The sequence below is a fragment of the Myotis davidii genome, unplaced genomic scaffold, assembly GCF_000327345.1.
Source record: "Myotis davidii unplaced genomic scaffold, ASM32734v1 scaffold1203, whole genome shotgun sequence".
Classification (NCBI taxonomy): Eukaryota; Metazoa; Chordata; class Mammalia; order Chiroptera; family Vespertilionidae; genus Myotis; species Myotis davidii.
The window spans coordinates 331,220-348,950 of NW_006294353.1; the positions used below are offsets into that span (position 1 = coordinate 331,220).

The 17,731-nt window shown below is 58.9% G+C and overlaps 1 protein-coding gene across 1 annotated transcript in view; it reads left to right on the forward strand.

Annotated features, from left to right (window-relative positions):
* CPAMD8 (C3 and PZP-like, alpha-2-macroglobulin domain containing 8) overlaps positions 1-16,938 on the forward strand; it is a 52,890-nt gene extending 35,952 nt beyond the window's left edge. The window contains exons 20-36 of the mRNA XM_015567018.1: positions 1,993-2,146; positions 2,561-2,691; positions 3,223-3,274; positions 4,872-5,170; positions 5,749-5,974; positions 7,925-8,101; positions 9,403-9,484; positions 11,140-11,296; positions 11,415-11,489; positions 12,256-12,421; positions 13,399-13,485; positions 13,562-13,698; positions 13,827-13,982; positions 14,070-14,132; positions 14,780-14,964; positions 15,567-15,654; positions 16,750-16,938. Of these exons, the coding sequence (XP_015422504.1) occupies positions 1,993-2,146; positions 2,561-2,691; positions 3,223-3,274; positions 4,872-5,170; positions 5,749-5,974; positions 7,925-8,101; positions 9,403-9,484; positions 11,140-11,296; positions 11,415-11,489; positions 12,256-12,421; positions 13,399-13,485; positions 13,562-13,698; positions 13,827-13,982; positions 14,070-14,132; positions 14,780-14,964; positions 15,567-15,654; positions 16,750-16,938 (2,424 nt within the window). The remainder of the gene's footprint in view (positions 1-1,992; positions 2,147-2,560; positions 2,692-3,222; positions 3,275-4,871; positions 5,171-5,748; positions 5,975-7,924; positions 8,102-9,402; positions 9,485-11,139; positions 11,297-11,414; positions 11,490-12,255; positions 12,422-13,398; positions 13,486-13,561; positions 13,699-13,826; positions 13,983-14,069; positions 14,133-14,779; positions 14,965-15,566; positions 15,655-16,749) is intronic.
* The last annotated feature ends 793 nt before the right edge of the window (positions 16,939-17,731 follow it).

Below are 17,731 nucleotides of genomic sequence, written 5' to 3' on the forward strand. Positions count from 1 at the left end.
TCTCCACCTGTGGGTCGCGACCCCTTTGGCGGTCGAATGACCCTTTCACAGGGGCCGCCTAAGACCATCCTGCATATCAGATATTTACATCACGATTCATAACAGTAGCAACATTACAGTTATGAAGTAGCAACGAAAATAATGTTATGGTTGGGTCACAACATGTATTTAAAGGGCCAGAAGGTTGATAACCACTGTTCTAGAGGCTCTGAGGGACAGTGGCTCTGAGCCCATCATTGCTCTCCTGGCCTCTGGTGGCTGCCGAAACCCTTGTGTTCCTCTTGCCTGTGGCTGCGGCGCTCCCATCTCTGCCCCTGTCTTCACGTGGCCACCTTCCCTCTGTGAACGTCTGCGTCCAAATATTATAAGGAAGGACCCCAGTCATGTCGGATTAGGGTCTCATTGTAATTTGATGACCCTGTGAGGCTCTGAGGGACAGTGTTGCCTGGCTCTCCAGGCCTCTGGTGGCTGCTGCAACCCTTGTGTTCCTCTTGCCTGTGGCTGCGTAGCTCCCATCTCTGCCCCTGTCTTCATGTGGCCCGCTTCCTTCTGTGAATGTCTGCGTCCAAATGCTATAAGGAAGGACCCCAGTCATGTTGGATTAGGGTCTCATTGTAATTTGATGACCCTGTTTCCAAATAAGGTCACGATTACAGGTAGTGGGGGTTAGAGCATCAGCATATCTTTTGGGGGGACACAGTTCGACCCATAGCAGCTGCCCTGGAGGAGGCTGACCTTGGAGGCTGAGGGATTTCAGAACCTGGTGACAGGGAAGGACAGCAGGTGAGGTGGAGGGGCCCTGCAGGGCCAGGATCTGGTAGGGGCACAGTGGGGAAAGGGTGTTTGGGGGGCTCTGATTTGGTGCAGCTTGGGGAGGCCAGGGGCCCCCATCCTCCCTGACCTTGTCATCTTTGAGCCCCGTCTCAGCCTGGATGCCAGCTGGAGGGTGAGAGGAAGGGAGGCGAGGAGGGCTCCCCATGGTTAGAGTCAGCTCTCGGGGGCAGCGATTATAAACTGGGGCCGGGGCAGAGCGGTAGGCGGGGCACAGGGTCAGGAGTCCAGCTCGGTGTCAGCCTCACCCCGGCCAGCGGGGCGCTGGGGACACGGCTGGCCTCCTCCAGACCCTGCCCAGGTGCACAGTGTCCCCCAAGGCTTCTGGCTTATTTCACACGGACAACAGAAGATGTGAGCTGTGGCCCCAAAACAGAGACACTGTAGAAACCAAGAGAGGTTACTCCCCCCAAACAGATTGCTGGCTTTTCCTGAAAAATGAGGACATCTGTCGAGGGAGGGGTTGGAATTTGTGAGCTGAAGGGCGCCGAGGCTGCTGGGGGTTGGGACGTGGTCTCAGCACACCTGTGCCTCCCTTTCCTCAGAGGACCCTCTGGGCTTTAGCTTGGCTAAACTACCAGCCGTTCTGCCTCAGTTTTCCTATCTGTAAACTGGGTGTGTGAGTTCAGCCTGGTCCCGCTCACTCCCACAGGCTCCGTGGTTCACTGAGTTCTGTTTCTTTAGCTCCTAGCAGGGCACCTGCACCCACGAGGTACTTCATACCTGCTGGCCGAACAAGCAGATGGGGAGCAAAGAGCCTGTCCTAGATTTGGGGTTATAGAGACACATGGTGCACACGCATGCGCACACAGAGCTGTTAGGATGCTGTAGCCTCGGTGGTTGGAGAGTCTCAGAGGGCTGCTCTGTGGGGCCTGCATGGGGAGCGGCTCATCACTCGATGCCCCGGGGTGGCTGTGGAGAGGTTGCTCTTGAACTGGTCTTGGTCTGAGGGGGGAACTAGACCTGGGGGATGTGGGGAGCTGAGGGGGGAAGGGGGCTCCCAGCAGGACACTGTGAGTACAGGTTCTGGTTAGAACTGGAAAGGGGGCTTCCAAGGAGGCACGGTTTTGGGGGAGGGCTGGCAGGCTGACGGTGGCGGCGGGTGGTGGGGTGTGCTGGGGGTCGCACAGACTCGGGGCACCATGAGCCCACCCCCTGCAGGTGTACGTGAAGATCTCCGTTCCCAAGGGCACCCGGTTTGTCGGGCATCCCGGCAAACGTCATCTGACCAAGAAGCTGTGCGTGGCCTCTGGGGAGACGGAGCCCATCTGGGTGGTCCTGTCCTTCAGCGACCTGGGGCTCAGCAACATCACAGGTGAGGGCCCTGCTCTTTGGGCACCCACTCCAGGCCACGCAGGGGCGAGGTGTGGGGTGGAGGGAGGGCCCTCCTGAAGGGCAGGAAAGTAGCTGGGGAGGCCGGCCAGAGGGAATGGTCAGGACATGGGGGAGGCGGCCCCTGAGGGTGGGGCTTGAGGCCTTACCTGCTAGAGCCGGGTTCTTAAGGCACCAAACCAGTGTAGCACACACGTGTGCATGCATGCAAGTACAAACACACACATGCATGCACACAAACACATGCATGCACAGACACACACGTGCACACGCACATATACACCATGCAGCTTTCACGTGTGCGTGCATGCGCACACATACATGTGCATGAATGTTACAAGGGGGGCAGGACAGTTCCCTGCTCTGAGAGCAGCACTGAGCACTCAGATCTCTGCAGCCAAAGTCCTGGCTTACGGAGAAACAAGCTGCTGCCGGGACGGGAAGCCCAGCAAACAGGCCGAGGAGAGCTACGCTGACGGGAGGGTCCCCGCCGGGAGGGACCACGTCCGGCGCAGCGTGATCGTGGAGGTGAGCCCACGCCCTCGCCCAGGGCACCGGGTCAGGGCTCGGCTCCCTGGGACCTCCCTGGTTTCTTTCAGCAGGGCCTCGGGGCCCTGGGGGCCCTGGACAGGTGAGGGGGCCCCTCGCCAGAAGGCTGCAGCATCTGGCCCCTCTCCGTGGCCTCCCCTTCTGGGTGCTGAGGGGCGTCAGGTGGGGCCTTCGGTCACGGCAGCCTTCAAGGCATAGTGCTCCCCACCCCCAGAGGGACACTGGGCTGGCAGCCCGTGGAAGAGGGCGGCCAGGAGGGCCAGTGGGAGCGTGGGGAGCATGGCAAGTCCAGGATTGGTTGGTGAGTTTGTTTGACTAGAGCCCAGGGAAGGGGGCGGGAGCCTCAGTTTCCCCACCTGGGCCTGGGAGGTGGGCAGCCCAGGCCTTGTCTGTGTACCTGTGAGGTTGGCATCACCCTGCAGTGTCCAGAGCTGGAGCCGCTGCCCTGGGAGGACACTGCACCCTCTCCTGACCGCCAGCCAACGCTGTTTCCCCATTTCTCTGTTTCAGCCCGAAGGAGCTCCCCGCACGTACACCTACAGTGCTTTCTTCTGTCCCAACGGTGAGTCCCCGGCCCCACCCCCTGAGGACTTCGGCCCTTACCCCTGCAGTGTCGCAGCTCTCCAGCTGCTAAGTAGACAGCCACCCTCCCTGGGGGCTGAGGACCCAGCAGCAGAGAACTGAGATGTTCTGTCTGGGGACAGCCATGAACCAGAGTGAGGGCTGGGCACCTGCCACACAGGAAGTGAATGTACCCAATTGCAGACTGTCGATGCCAACAAGAAAAGTGACTGTGGGCAGGAGTAGAGCCCAGGGTCCAGGGAAGGGGTGTTAGAGTGGCACTGAGGAATTAGGGAGACCCAGACCTTGGTGCAGCAGAGGAGGACATGGGAAATTAAAGTGAGTTCCAGAGGGTGGGGGTCCGGGGTCTACCTTGACGCCCCTTAAATTAGCATTTATGCCTGGTTAGAGCGTCATCCCGATATGCCAAGGTTGTGGGTTCAATCCCTTGTCAGAGCATGTACAAGAATCAACCAATGAATGTATAAATAAGTGGAACAACAAGTAAGTTTCTCTCTCTCTAACCCACTGAGTACCGGCCAGGGCTCTAGCACCATTTCTTGAAAAGACTTTTCTTTCCCTGTGGGATTGCCTTCACAGCTTTGTTGAAAGTCAGTTGTTCAGACATGTGTGTGTGTCTATTTCTGGACTCCCTGTTCTGTTCCATTGAGGATTTGTCTATGTTGACAGCACAGCTACACTCTGGTGATTCCTGTAGTTTTATTTTATTTTTTTTAGAATTAAAAAAAAATACATATATATTTGCCCTAGCTGGTTTGGCTCAGTGGATAGAGCGTCAGTCTGTGGACTGAAGGGTCCCGGGTTCGATTCCGGTCAAGGGCACATGCCTGGGTTGCGGGCTCGATCCCCAGTGTGGGGTGTGCGGGAGGCTTATTTTTTTTATTGATTTCAGAGAGGAAGGGAGAAAGAGATAGAAACATCGATGATGAGAGAGAATCATTTATCAGCCACCTCCTGCATGCCCCCTACTGGGGGGCGGAGGGATTGCAACCCAGGCATGTGCCCTGAACCGGGAATCAAACCATGACTTCCTGGTTCATAGGGCGATGATCAACCACTGGGCCACACCAGCCGGGCTATTCCTGTAGCTTTAGTCTCAGTGTCATATGGGGTGAGTCCTCCAACTCGATTCTTTCTTATTAAAGTTGTTTTGCTTCTTCTAGGTCTTGCGTTTCCATGTAGAATCAGCTTTGCAATTTCTCCAAAGACCCTGCTGGGGTTTTGTTGGGATGATATCACATCTGTAGATTAGTGTCTCGAAATATTGTCTTCAGACCCATGAACATATCTGGCTCCCTACTGACTTGGGTCTGTCTTAGTTTCAGTAGCATTTCCAGTTCCCAGGGCACAGGTCTTGTGCATCTTTTGCAGGAAGTATCCCTGAGAGCACGTCTTCTTTCCTGTGCTGTTGGCACAGCCGTCATTAAGCCAGCAGCAGCCATGCCTCTGCAGCTGCTGGCCGAGCCACAGTGAGACCCACTCCCCATTGTCCCCATTCTCGGCTCCAGGAGCAGGCAACAGGGAGGCGGGGGCCTTCAGGCGACCCACAATGCCCCCTCTTCCTTTCCTCCATCCAGAGAGAGTTCATATCTCCACGCCCAACAAGTACGAGTTCCAGTACGTGCAGCGGCCACAGCGCCTCACGCGTTTCGACCTGGCCGTGCGAGCCCACAACGACGCCCGCGTGGCCTTGTCCCCCGGGCCCCAAGACACCGCAGAGATGGTTGAGATCGTCCTAGGGGGACACCAGAACACCAGGTCCTGGATCTCCACCAGCAAGATGGGCGAGCCCGTGGCCGGCACACACACGGCCAAGATCCTCTCCTGGGATGAGTTCCGAACGTTTTGGATCAGCTGGCACGGCGGGCTCATCGAGGCACGGCTGGGCTGGCCTGGCTGGGCATGGGAACCGCGTGGTTCTTTGACCTTTACTGCTTCCCGCTCTGTGTGTGGCTCTGAGGAGGGCTGGGGAGGAGGAGGGTGGACACAGGGCGGCACCTCGAGTTTCTCACAGTCCACCTGGAGTTGTGGTGAGAGCTCTGGCAGAGGAAGCGCCTGGGGATCTGGGAGCTGAGCGGTGGTGGGTGGTTAGGTAGAAAGAAAGTGGATGTGACCAGGTCAAAAAGGGGCTCAGGGTACTTTGTGATCCAAGGAGGGGGGCCATAGAAAAGGAACAGCTAACACAGCTTCCTAGAGGAGGGACATAGGCCATTGAGCAAACCAGGGTGAAGGATGTTCCTGGCAGAGGGAACAGCATGTGCAAAGGCCCAGAGGTTCCAGGGAGCCGGGTCACCTCGGGACCTGTAGATGCCGTGCTGTGTCTCTGTTGGCCATTCAATGGATAGGATAACCTCTGGTTTCTCTGACCTGGACCCGGTAGCCAGTGTTGCTGCTGCCTGAGTGCCACTGCGTGCTTTCTCCCAGCTTCCAGCAGCCGTGGCCTCTTCCTTGCAGGTTGGGTACGGCCCAGAGCCATCCAACGAGTCTGTCATCATGACCTGGACCCTCCCCAAGGCCCCAGATGTGCAGTTCATTGGCTTCTCCACCGGCTGGGGCTCCGTGGGCGAGTTCCGCATCTGGAGGAAGATGGAGGCGGATGAGAGCTACAGCGAGGCCTTCACCCTGGGGGTCCCACCCAGCGCCATCCCTGGCTCGGAGCGGGCGGCCGCTTCCCTCATAGGTGTGCCAGCTCCACAGCTTGGCTCGGGAGGATGGGGCCGGAGCCCGAGGGCCAGGTGGCCACTTCAGGTTCAGGTCACACTGGGCTCTGCTGGGAACCTGTGCCCCTAGGGCCTCCAGCCATACACCCACTCTCACCTGACAAGTAGTTTCTAGTGCCTTCTCCATGCTGGGCTCTGGGGACAGTCCCAGAGGTGATCCCAAACCTACCCTTGAAGAGCGCCTTGTCTGGCCGAGAAGACAGGTCCAGCCTACCCGGTCCAAGCCCTGTGTAGGGTGACCCCAAGGGGCAGGTGATAAACTCCAGAGGCAATGGAGCTGGGGCAATGGGCAAAGAAGGCCAAACGGCCAGGTGAAACCAGCCGGGTACAGGGAGGGGCGTGGGGGTCCTGGTGAGAGGCGCAGGCATCTAGAACGTTGGCTGAACAGGGGCAAGAAGCTGTGACCGGAGCCTCTAGGGCTGTGGACTGTCTTCTGTAGCTCAGGCATGGGAGTGGGAAGTAGGCACTGTGTGATCCATCTTCTGTTGGGAGCTGGAAGGGTGGGGAGGGGGAGAGGCCAGGAGCGGGCAGACAGGCCTGACCGAGGGGGTCTTAGGTCTGACATCAGAGAGTGGAAGCCCTGAGGCTCAGGGTTGATGGCTGTGGCTGGATCAGAAGATATTGGAGTTGATGATTTCTGAGGTACAAGGTGAAGTTAGAGGTGGCTGGGAGGGTTCGTGGCCCAAATGGAGGTGAAGGGCATAGGTGGGGAGGCATGTGGGCCGAGGTGGAGAGGAGGGGAAGGCTGACCCCGGTGCCAGTGCCTTCCGCACAAGAGGGCAGAGGGCAGAGAGGACGCAGGGAACCCAGAGGGGGTCGATGAGAAAGTAGCCAGGCAGCCCCTCCACGGAGAAGGCCCCAGAAGCGGTGGCAGCCACAGTGGGACAGGAGGAAAGACCAAGGAAGGAAAGGAGGTGCGACCAGGGAACAGTGGGGATTCTGGAGGGCCCCTCAGCAATTTTGGGGACAGAGAGGCCGAGAAGAGGAAGACACAGTGTGAAAGGATGAGAATAAGGACCGGAAGTAAAAGAAAAAAATTTTTAAATGCACTGACATGTATGGAAACTTTTATTAAAAATCCAAATACTGCCCTGGCCGTGTAGCACAGTTGGTTAGAGCAGCAGCCCCATCAGCCAGGGGTGTGGGTTCCGTCAGGGCACATACAAGATCAACCAATGGCCCAGCTGGTGTGGCTTAGTGGTTGAGCATTGATCTATGAACAAAGGAGATCACAGTTCAATCCCTGTCAGGGCACATACCTGGGTTGCAGGCTCAATCCCCAATAGAGGACCTGCAGCAGGCAGCCGATCAATGATTCTCTGTCATCATTGATGTTTCTATCTCTCTTCCTCTCTCTGAAATCAATAAAAGCATATTAAAAAAAAGAATCAACAAATGAATGCATAAATCAGTGGAAAAATAAATTGATTTTCTCTTGCTCTCTCTCCTTTCCTCTCTCTAAAAGCAATTTTTAAAAATCACCTTTTTTATTAAAAGTTAGAAAAAATATTTAGAATGATTTAGAAATCTAAATGGCTGTATTGATGCATTATTATTTGTGAGGTGCAGCAAAATCATACTTTGAGGGAAATTCATAGCCTTGAATGTACCTGTTTAAAAAGCCAGAAAGCAAAAAGCATTTAGTGTAATGAAAAGGCAGAGAAAGAACACCTGAGTTCAAGCTAAGGAACACAGGGAGGTGTGTATGAGGTGGCCACCAGAGCTGGTAGGTCAGGTGGGCTGACTGGACAGGGTGCAGTCCAGTGTCAAATGGCAGCACTAGCATTCGGAGGTGGGGGTGGCCACTGTTAGGCCACAGGTGGGCTCCCATCTCTGCAAAGCTGCCCCAAAGACAGCGAGGACCCTGGCAAGGCCGGGCCCCAGCCCAGCCTTCCTTTCCTTCTCCCCAGGAGACGTCATGGGGCCCACCCTGAGCCACCTCAGCAGCCTCCTGCGGCTGCCCTTTGGCTGCGGAGAGCAAAACATGATCCACTTTGCGCCCAATGTCTTTGTCCTGAAGTATCTTCAGAAAACCCGGCAGCTCAGCCCCGAAGTGGAAAGGGAGACCACTGATCACCTGGTACAAGGTACTGGGGGAACTGGTTGAGGGTGTGGGGAGGAAGGCAGCCATGACTGCTGGGGTGGCCCGCATGCCAGGCACAGTAGATGGGGGGAGGGAAGGAAGTGGCTGAGTGAGGCCACTGTCAGCAGAGCTGGGGCCACACCTGTGAGGACAAGGCTCTGAGTACTGGTAGTCAGCCAGGGGAAAGAACAGAATCTTTTAAAAATGTAGACTTTTTTTTTAACCAACAAGAGCAATATAATCTATACTAATAAAAGGGTAATATGCTAATTAGATGGGGTAGACTGGACGTCTTCTAGACGTCCTTCCAGACAAAGCCACAGTGGCGGGGGCTGAGGCAGTTAGGGGTGATCTGGCCGGCAGGGTAGAGCAGGTAGGGGGCGATCAGTCAGGCAGGCAAGTGAGCAATTAGGATCGGGCCTAAACCAGCAGTCGGACATCCCCTGAGGGGTCCTGGATTGGAGAGGGTGCAGTTGGGCTGAGGGACCCCTCCTGTGCATGAATTTCGTGCACCCGGCCTCTAGTAATATTTAAAAACACACACATTTAGAATAGAAAAAGTCCTATAAAATATCGGAGTTGGATCTGGGTTTACTTTCCTGCCCTGAGTAGCACAGATTAGCTTTCTGCTCTTGGCGCTCTGACCAGGGCATCCACAGCGTGCTCCTGCCTGCGCCGTGTGTGTGTGTGTGTGTGTGTGTGTGTGTGTGTGTGAGAGAGAGAGAGAGAGAGAGAGAGAGTTGCTCCCTGAGCTGGGGGACGCGGGGTCCTTTCACCTCCCGTTGCTGTGTAAAGGGACCACGATGTGCGTGCTGATGGGCAAGCAGCGGTCTCCAGCTCGGGACCCTTAGATGGTGCTGCCACCCACCGTCCCATTCCTGGGCTGGGTAAAGACACACGGAAGATCGCTGGAGTGGAATTTCTGAGTCTCATGATCTGATCAATTTGTAATCGCTTGCAGGGCTTGCACTGCCCATGCCCCCTGCTGGCCTTACAATAAGACCTGATGCCCAGCTTGGAGGCCCCCTAGTTGCCTGACTTCCCTCCCTCCTTCCCTTCTGTCCCCGTCACTCTCCTGCTTTGGTCACTGTGGCGTCTCCATTGGGCGGAGCAGTCCCCACCTCTGGGGATGGAGGGCGGGCGTTGCCCCGAGATGGTGCACATTGGCCAGCCCTGCTGTGATGGGGCAGTTTCAAGGATCCCCGATGTGGCTGTGGCATGGTCTGTGGTTCCCAGGGTGGGACATGGGCCGGCCCGGGCCAGGCCGTTCAGCAGAGGATGCCATCACCTCTGCTTGTCCCACAGGCTACCAGCGGCAGCTGACCTATAAGCACCGAGATGGCGCCTACAGTGCTTTCGGGGAGCGGGACGCCTCAGGGAGCATGTGGTGAGTCCCACGCCCGGCGCTGCCACAGAGGGCCTCGTCCAGCACGGCGAGGCCAGGACTCGGGGCCTGACCCCAGGGTGACACGTAGCCTGCCTGGCAAGTGGAGGCTCTGCCTGGCCCTGGGTGCGGTGTGGGTGGTGGGAGCTACTGTTACTCTTTCTGCTGCTGTGGCCGCAGCCCCTGGGACCCGGACCCCCTGGTTCTCCGGCCTTTTGGGAACAGGCCTGGGCGCTCTGGGCCTCCTTCGGGCGCCCTGGACCTGAGGATGGGGATGGAGAGGTCTGGGTTGGGTGCTTAGGAGGAATGGCCTGGCATCCGGTTTCCCTGGCAAGGGGCTCCCTCTGACTTTTGGAGTGACCAGGGCAGGCCCAGTGGGGGGCTGGGCAGACCCGGGTCTTGTTCCCGGGGATCCTCGGACCATGACAGTCTGTGGATTTGCCCCGGCCACAGACTGTAGGGCACCCCCAACTGTCCCCAGGGGCCCTCCTCCCAAAGCACCAGCCTGGCGGCACCTGCAGCAGCTGTGTGTGTGGAGATGCCCTGCCCTTAAGCCGACAGCGTCCACTGCACAACCGCGGTGCCTAGGCCCAGGGGAGCAGGACACGCCCAGCTGAGCCCTGCGGTGACGGAGCTGCTCACGTGGCTCCAGACCTGCCCAGTCTCCCATCCCCCAGCAGCCTGTCTACTGTCCCAGTTCTGGTCCCAGGGCCCTGATGTGCTGATGGCCCTTGATGCACGGCCACGGTAACACCGCCCCCGGTGGCCAGAGCCATTGGCTCCTTCTTCAGAAGCTGGCCAAGCCCCAGTAGCCCCCAGGGTCTCTGCCGGTCAGGAACAGTGAGCTGTGACTCATCACACACCTTCCCCTGTGGACACGCACACCGTGAGCAAGACCAGGTCCCCTGTGGTTGCCACGTGACACTCAGAGGCCTCTCCCTCGCCCTCCCCTGTGAAGAGCTCTTTAGGGTGAGGCTACAGGAAGCACAGGCAGGGGCACGGCATCCACCTGGGGCTGGGAAAACGGGGCTGTGTCCCTTGTGAGCTGTGTGCCCTTAGAGCAGGTGCCCAACCTCTCTGAGCCTGTTTCCTCACTATACATCCAGGACCGGGATCCAAGAAACAGTGGGATAGGATGTGTGTGTGCTCAGCACAGAGCCGGTATCCATCGGGACGGACAATCCTTAGTGCTTCTCCCTAAATACTTGACGGGGAGGACCCAGCCTCAAAGCCTTAAAACTCGGGATCAGTTACAGATAGCTTCCCAGGCACCTATGCATTCACTGCATGTTCATTCATTCATTTGCTCATTCACTTGTTCACTTAGTGGGTGCTCCTGTGTGCCAGGCCGCGGTCTTAGCTTTACCATGGATGCACATGGCAGGGGAGGTGGGGCTGGGCCAGTCTGTAGGAGGGCTTGGGTGCCGGAGAGAGAGGGCCTGGCAAGGAGACTGGCTCCATCACTGGGCCAGCTGGTGCCCACACACTTTCCCTGAGCGCTCTCAGCCGCCCCGGACAGACGGGCAGACTGGGCTCACCTGTCTCACCGATGAGGAGGTGGAGGCTCAGAGGGATTCGGGGGCATCCCCCAGTCCCCAAGCGGGCACGCGGGAGGCGACCCTGCTCTGCACCTCCCAGCCCCTTTGGTGCTGTTTCAGGCTCACAGCCTTTGTCCTGAAGTCCTTTGCCCAGGCGCGAAGCTTCATCTTCATTGACCCCCGGGAGCTGGCGGCCGCCAAGGGCTGGATCATGCGGCAGCAGCAGGTGGACGGCTCCTTCCCAGCCACAGGCAGGATTCTGAACAAGGACATCCAGGTGAGCGGCCTCCGGGCCTCCTTTCGGACCCTGGCCCTGCCCTGCCTGCCCTGGTGCTGCCGGGCCTGCGGTGAGGGCTGCCCCTCTGGTCGGGGTGCAGCCAAGAATCCTCCTGCAGGGCGGGATCCATGGCGCAGTCCCGCTGACGGCCTATGTGGTGGCTGCACTTCTGGAGACGGATGTGGCCTCGGAGGTGAGCGCAGGGGCCCAGAGATCAGGCGGGAGGAACGGGGGAGGGGGTTCCCCTGCTGGCCTGCACGGGCCAGGCCTGGGTCTGGGTCCGGGTCCCCTGCTGTGTCATCCCTGGCACCTGCCCCGGAAGGTACAGGGTGCATCTGGACACCGCACCTTCACAGCAGCCCCCACGCTCTGTCCTGGTCTGAAGATGGGAAGCTTGGGGAGAGCTGCCTTCTGCGGTCTTCATGACACTAAAGCGGAGTCAGCTTAACTCCAAGGCTCCCCCGGTGCCCGCGGGAACACATGGCTCACTTGCTAATTCTTAAATGCTTCCAATCACTCATTTCTCCGTCTAACCATTATTTTGAGGCAGTTTCCCTGAACCTAGCCCATCACTGGGCAGTAAACTGGGTTTCCGTCCTCCAGCAACTCACACTGGCGGGTGGGGGCGGGTGGGTGAGTGTGAGCAGGGCTGGTGGACTCTCTGGAGGAGGCGACCGTTGATTCGAGGCCTTGAAAAGCCGAGCAGTGGGACTCAGAGTCCCGCGTGGTGACGAGGGGAGGTGGGTGGGCGGCCAGCGCTCTGCCCGTGTCCCCAGAGCTGCTCTGGGTTGATCTCTGTGCTCAGACTTCATTCGGGAAATGCTGGCACCAACATAAAAGCAAGGGGCTGTGAGCCACCTGGCGCTGTCCCCTGGCACGCAGGTGGGGGTGCTGGGTGGGGAGTGGGGGTGGGGCAGAGTGATCTCTCAGGGCTGCATGTTCCACACCCCCTCCCCCAGGAGGAGAGGGGTGCCATTGCCAGAGCGCGGCACTTCCTGGAGTCCAGCGTGGCCCTGGCCTCGGACCCCTACACCAGCTCCCTGACTGCCTACGCGCTGACCCTGCTCCGCAGCCCGGCAGCCGCCGTGGCCCTGCGGAAGCTCCACGGCCTGGCCATCACGCAGGGTAGGTGTCCCGCGCCTGCCACCCCAGGGAACAGTGCATGGACACATGTGATGGGAATAAGGAGGCATCTCGTGCTCACTTTACTTGGTTGGATTATTCACTTATTATTGCATCTCCTAGTGACGTCATTTGATGACGTGGATTGAGCCTGAGTATCACTTGCTCCCCCCAGGAAATAGGGAACACTGACCCCCACCCTCCACCAGGGAGGACACTGCTCAGGGATCCCCAGCAGAGGGTCCCCCAGGCTTCCTTAAATCACCCCTGGCAGGGGCTGGTCCTCACCCCACTCCCATCACCGGGTGAGCTTCAGGCAGCCTTTCTGTCTTCAGGGTGTCAGTCTCCCCAACTACAAAATGACTACCCACTGTGTCCCAGGAGTGCCAGTCACCACTGACCTGTGACCTCTCTGAATGCCCCCACACTAGTCCCCTCCCCTTCACTGCCCCCACTCCCGCCTCCCCCCGTATTCCCAGCAGCTGTGCTGGGGCTGAGCCTCCATCCTGGCTTTTCTCCTCCAGACATCCCCTGCAAAGTTGTTTTTGCTACTTAAGGGAGGAAAAAAGAAAGCAAAACTCTGAGAGCAGTCATTTAGCTGCTTGGTGTCTATTTGGGACTAAATGCAGGGATGGGGGGCGGGGGTGCCTGGTTTGTTCAGGGTTTAAAGGCCTTTCACAGCTCATAGGACGGAGCCTTTGCAAGTGGGGAGTGGCTTCCTGGGACACATCATGGCTTAGCCAGGAGGGAGGCCATTGGTTAGTGATGCCGCCAGGGGTACAGGAAGGCGAGGTCTGTCATGTAGTTGCGATCTGAGACAGCCCCAAGGCCCGTCCTGTCCCCGCATCGCTGCCGGGCTCCCTCCCCACACTGGGGCCCAGCCTTTGGGCCTCTTCTTGAGACCACGTGCCCTGATGCCCACCCTGGGATGCCAGGCTGAACGCCCTGGGGTGTGGCCCTCATCCGTCCTGGCCTTGCAGACGGGGTCACCCACTGGAGCCTGACGGGTTCCCAGGATCGGGGCAAGGACACCTTCCTGAGCTTCAGCGACGGGGCACCCCAGGCAGGTACTGCCAGCCCCTCCCCTGCTGCCTGCCATGGGCCCTAGGGTTTGGGTCCTGGCGGCCACCTTTCCCGTTGCAGTGGTCTCGGCGGATGTGGAGATGACTGCCTACGCCCTGCTGACCTACACCCTCCTGGGCGACGTGGCCGCAGCCCTGCCCGTGGTGAAGTGGCTGTCCCAGCAGCGGAACGCCCTGGGGGGCTTCTCCTCCACTCAGGCGAGCTGGGCAGGGCCAGGAAAGGGGCTGGGGTCTGGGCAGGGTCAGCACCGTCCAGGAGGGGGAGCCGAGGGGCTGCTGGCCAGCCTGGTCATGGCGCTGAGGGCAGCTTCCCCTTCTGTCCCCAGGACACCTGTGTGGCTCTGCAGGCCTTGGCAGAGTATGCCATCCTGTCCTACGCTGGCAGCGTCAACCTCACCGTCTCACTGGCCTCCACCAACCTGGACTACCAGGAGACCTTCGAGCTGCACAGGGCCAACCAGAAGGTCCTGCAGACGGCCGTGGTGAGTGCTCCCAGGGCTGGGAGTGGGGGCAGCTGCCTGCCCACCCATGTGTGTCTGCGGGGGGATCACGGTGTCCTCTCTCCCCAGATCCCCAGCCTCCCCACCGGGCTGTTTGTGAGTGCCAAGGGTGAAGGCTGCTGCCTGATGCAGGTGAGGGTGCTCACAGGGGCATCTGGAACCCGGGACCCTGGGAGGGGTGGGCCACAGCTCTGAGCTCTGCATGTGAGGTGGGTATGTGAGAGAGACCCCAGGACAGACTGTCAGCACCCCATCGACAGTCCGCCCTGCCCAAGGCAGGGCCCAACGAAGGTGACCATGTGTCCCCTTGGGTATCGGGTCCCTCTAGAAAGATCCGTTTGACTGGCTTCCCCCTGGCCCTCCCTACAGCCCCTCTGTCGCCAGGTCCTGAGGTTTAGCTGAGCTCTGGGCTGGGGCAGGATGGCCTCACGGGCTCTGGAGAGTGGGGAGAAGGCAAGTCTGCCTGGAGACCTTCGCAGCCTCAGCCTTCCCATCTCTAAAGTGGGAGCCCAGATGGCACCGTGGTCTCAGCGGAGGTAGAAGAGAGAGACCTGGGGCGGGCAGACCTGGCTTGAGGCCTGTAAAAAGGGGATGGTGGTCTGTTTAAACAGCTTTGGGCATTTCAAAGCTAAATGGGTAACCGTAGTCCCTGGAACTGTTGCTGATGTCACTGTCATCGTCATCCTGTCCTCTCCCATCTGTCCCTGCCCTGCCCCCTCCCACACACACACACACTCCCAGAGCCCCCAGACTCGGTCTTCTCACCGCCCCCACCCCAGATTGATGTCAGCTACAATGTGCCAGACCCAGTGGCCAAGCCGTCCTTCCAGCTGTTCGTGAACCTCCGGGAGCCCGAGGCTGAGCGGCCCCGGCCCCCGGCACCAGCACCCTCAGCTGACGATGACGACCCAGCAGCCGACCTGCATCACCAGGAGTACCAGGTGACCCTGGAGGTGTGCACCAGGTGAGGCCTTCTGCCCTGTGCTTGTGTCAGTCCCAGCCCCCGGACAGAGACAGTATTGGCTACAAACACCAATAATTTGGGAGCCCAAACAGTGGCACCTACCCTGACCTGGGCCCCCAGCCTGCCAGTGTCAGAAAGAACCCACGATGTGTGCCACCTGGGTAGGGGCTCTCTCAGGCCTCAATCCTCAGGGAGCCTCCCGACCCTCCCAGGGGTGGTAGCCACCCTGAACTCTCGGACCCGCAGTCTGCAGGTTCCTCTCTGAATGCCAGCCTCCCTCCTGTCACCAACGCCCAGCACAGGGCAGCAGGCCCCAGAGGCCAGTGCCACATCCCATGTTAAAAAAGGGGAGATGGAGGTCTGGCACTGAGTGACTAGGTTCCCCTCAGGCCCAGAGCCCTTAGCAAGGCCCTCTCCTTATGGCCCCAGTGTCTCAGCTATGAAAGAGGCTGACGGATGACCAGCAAACCGTGTGTGTGCAGATGGCCTGCCAGTGAGGACCAGGGCAGGACGTCAGCCATGTGGAGGGGCGGTGGGGGGTGGAGAGGGCCGTGAATTCCACCAGAGGCTTGAGTTTGAGCCTGTTCTCCTCTTATCGGAAGGTGGCTGCATGCAGGGTCCTCCAACATGGCTGTCCTGGAGGTGCCCTTGCTGTCGGGATTGCGGGCGGACGTGGAGAGCCTGGAGCAGGTAAGGTAGCTCTGGCAGGCAGAGGCCAGGGGGTCTCTGGTCGGTGGTCCTGCCCAGAGTGCCAGTTCCCAGCACTTCCTAAAATGGGTTGGTTGATGGGTTTTCCCCCATTTTCTGGGCAGAGTTGGTGCTTTTGGGGCTGGCCATTTGCTGAGGGGCCGGTGGGAAGGCGGGGGGCTCTCTGATTAGGTAGTCTCCTCCAGGCCAGCCGGCCATGCAGTGGAGGGCTTCAGCAGACTTGCTTTAAGAGAGACAAGTTTCATGTCCTCTTTTGTGGGGGAGGAGAGGTGCACAAAGTGGGGGACTGTCTTGCCTGGGCCCAAGGTGGTCTACAGTGTGGGGAGGGAGTGATCAGGGGGACTGGAAGGAGTGCCAGGGGAAGGAGGAGACCAGCACAGAGGCTCCAGGGCAGGAGTGGCTCAGTGGTTGAGTGTTGACCTATGAACCAGGAGGTCATGGTTTGCTTCCCCATCAGGGCACATGCCCAGGTTGCGGGCTTGATTCCCAGTGTGGGGCATGCAGGAGGCTTGATCCCCAGTGTGGGGCGTGCTAGTGTTAGAAAGAACCCACTATGTGTGACATCTGGGTACGGGCTTCTCATCGTTGATGTTTCTCTCTCCTTCTCCCTCTCCCTCTCCCTTCCTCTCTGAAACCAATAAAAACAAACAAAAAAACTGAAAAGAGGTCCCAGGCCGAGCAGGGGGGCTGGGTAGGGGGAAGGGTTTTGAATGGTGAGGGTGAGGCAGGAGCTGGTGACAGGGCTCAGCCGGGTCCCTGGGGGACCACAGGGAGACCTGACCCGGGGCTGGAGCTGGATGGGAACAGGCTGCAGGAAGAGGTGAGGCACCGCTAGGGACAAGGGCTGCCTTGGGTGCCCTCTCCTGGGCTGGGGGGTCCACAGGGCCTGGGGGGCACTAATTGTCATCCCCTGGACCCTGCCTATCGGGACTTGTTGATGACAGTGGGCAACGCCCCCAGCCTTTGGGACCCCAGCCTCTCTCCCACTGACCAGTTAGGCCCCAAAGAGATGGGGGAGGAAGCAAGCATTGCAGGCAGAGGGCCTGGGGGAACCCTGACCTCTGGCTTCCTCGCCAGCTGCTCCGGAGCCAGCATGTGGCACTGAAGAGGTACGAGGTGGCCGGACGCAGAGTTCTCTTCTACTTTGACGAGGTACTTCCCGCCCTCCCCCACCGGGTGGTGGGCAGAGGCCTCCTCAGCACCCACATTGCGGAGGGCACAGCGGTCATGGTCCAGTGTGATTCCTCCAGCTATCTCATACCATGAGAAAGAAACCAGGAGAGTAATCAGGCACAGCTGCTGTAGCTGATGGTGTGCCCCAGCCAGCTGGTTCGGTGGGAAAAGTGGGGGGTGGATGGAATATAGTATTCAGCCACAAAAAGGAATGAAGCACGGATACAGGCTACAACATGGATGAACCTCAAAAACGAGGTTCATCCTGAGAGAGGCTGAGCAGAAAAAACGACATAGTGTGTGATCCCATTTATATGAAACTAGAGGCCCTGTGCACAAATTCGTGCACAAGTGGGGTCCCTCGGCCTGGCCAGTGATCAGGGCCGATAGGGGCCATTGGTTGGAGCATCTGCCCCCTGGTGGTCAGTGTGCATCATAGCGACTGGTCCAGCGGTCGACACTTAGCATATTATGCTTTTATTATCCAGGATATGCAGAACAGGCAGATCCATGGAGACAGGAAGCAGAGTGGTGGTTGCCAGGGCATGAGGGAGGGGCACAGGGAAGGGGTGGATTGGGAGTGACTGCTTTGGGGACAGGGTCACCTTTAGGGTGATGAACACTCTGGAACTAGACAGAGGTGATGTCACACACGCTGTGAAGGAACTGAATGTTGGGGGGGGGGGCGCCGCTGCAGGACTGGGGTGCTGAAAGGCCAGCTGAGACTTATTTGGGGGGGATGAAAGGACCCAGGAACTGAAATGGGACCAGGTTTGTTTCACTTCTCCTGGGTACCCCAAAATCAGCTAGTCTGGGTCCAGGCTTTGGGGTGCCAAGGAGCATGGAGGCCGGAGCTCAGGCCCTGGGCCGAATGGACCCAGCCGAG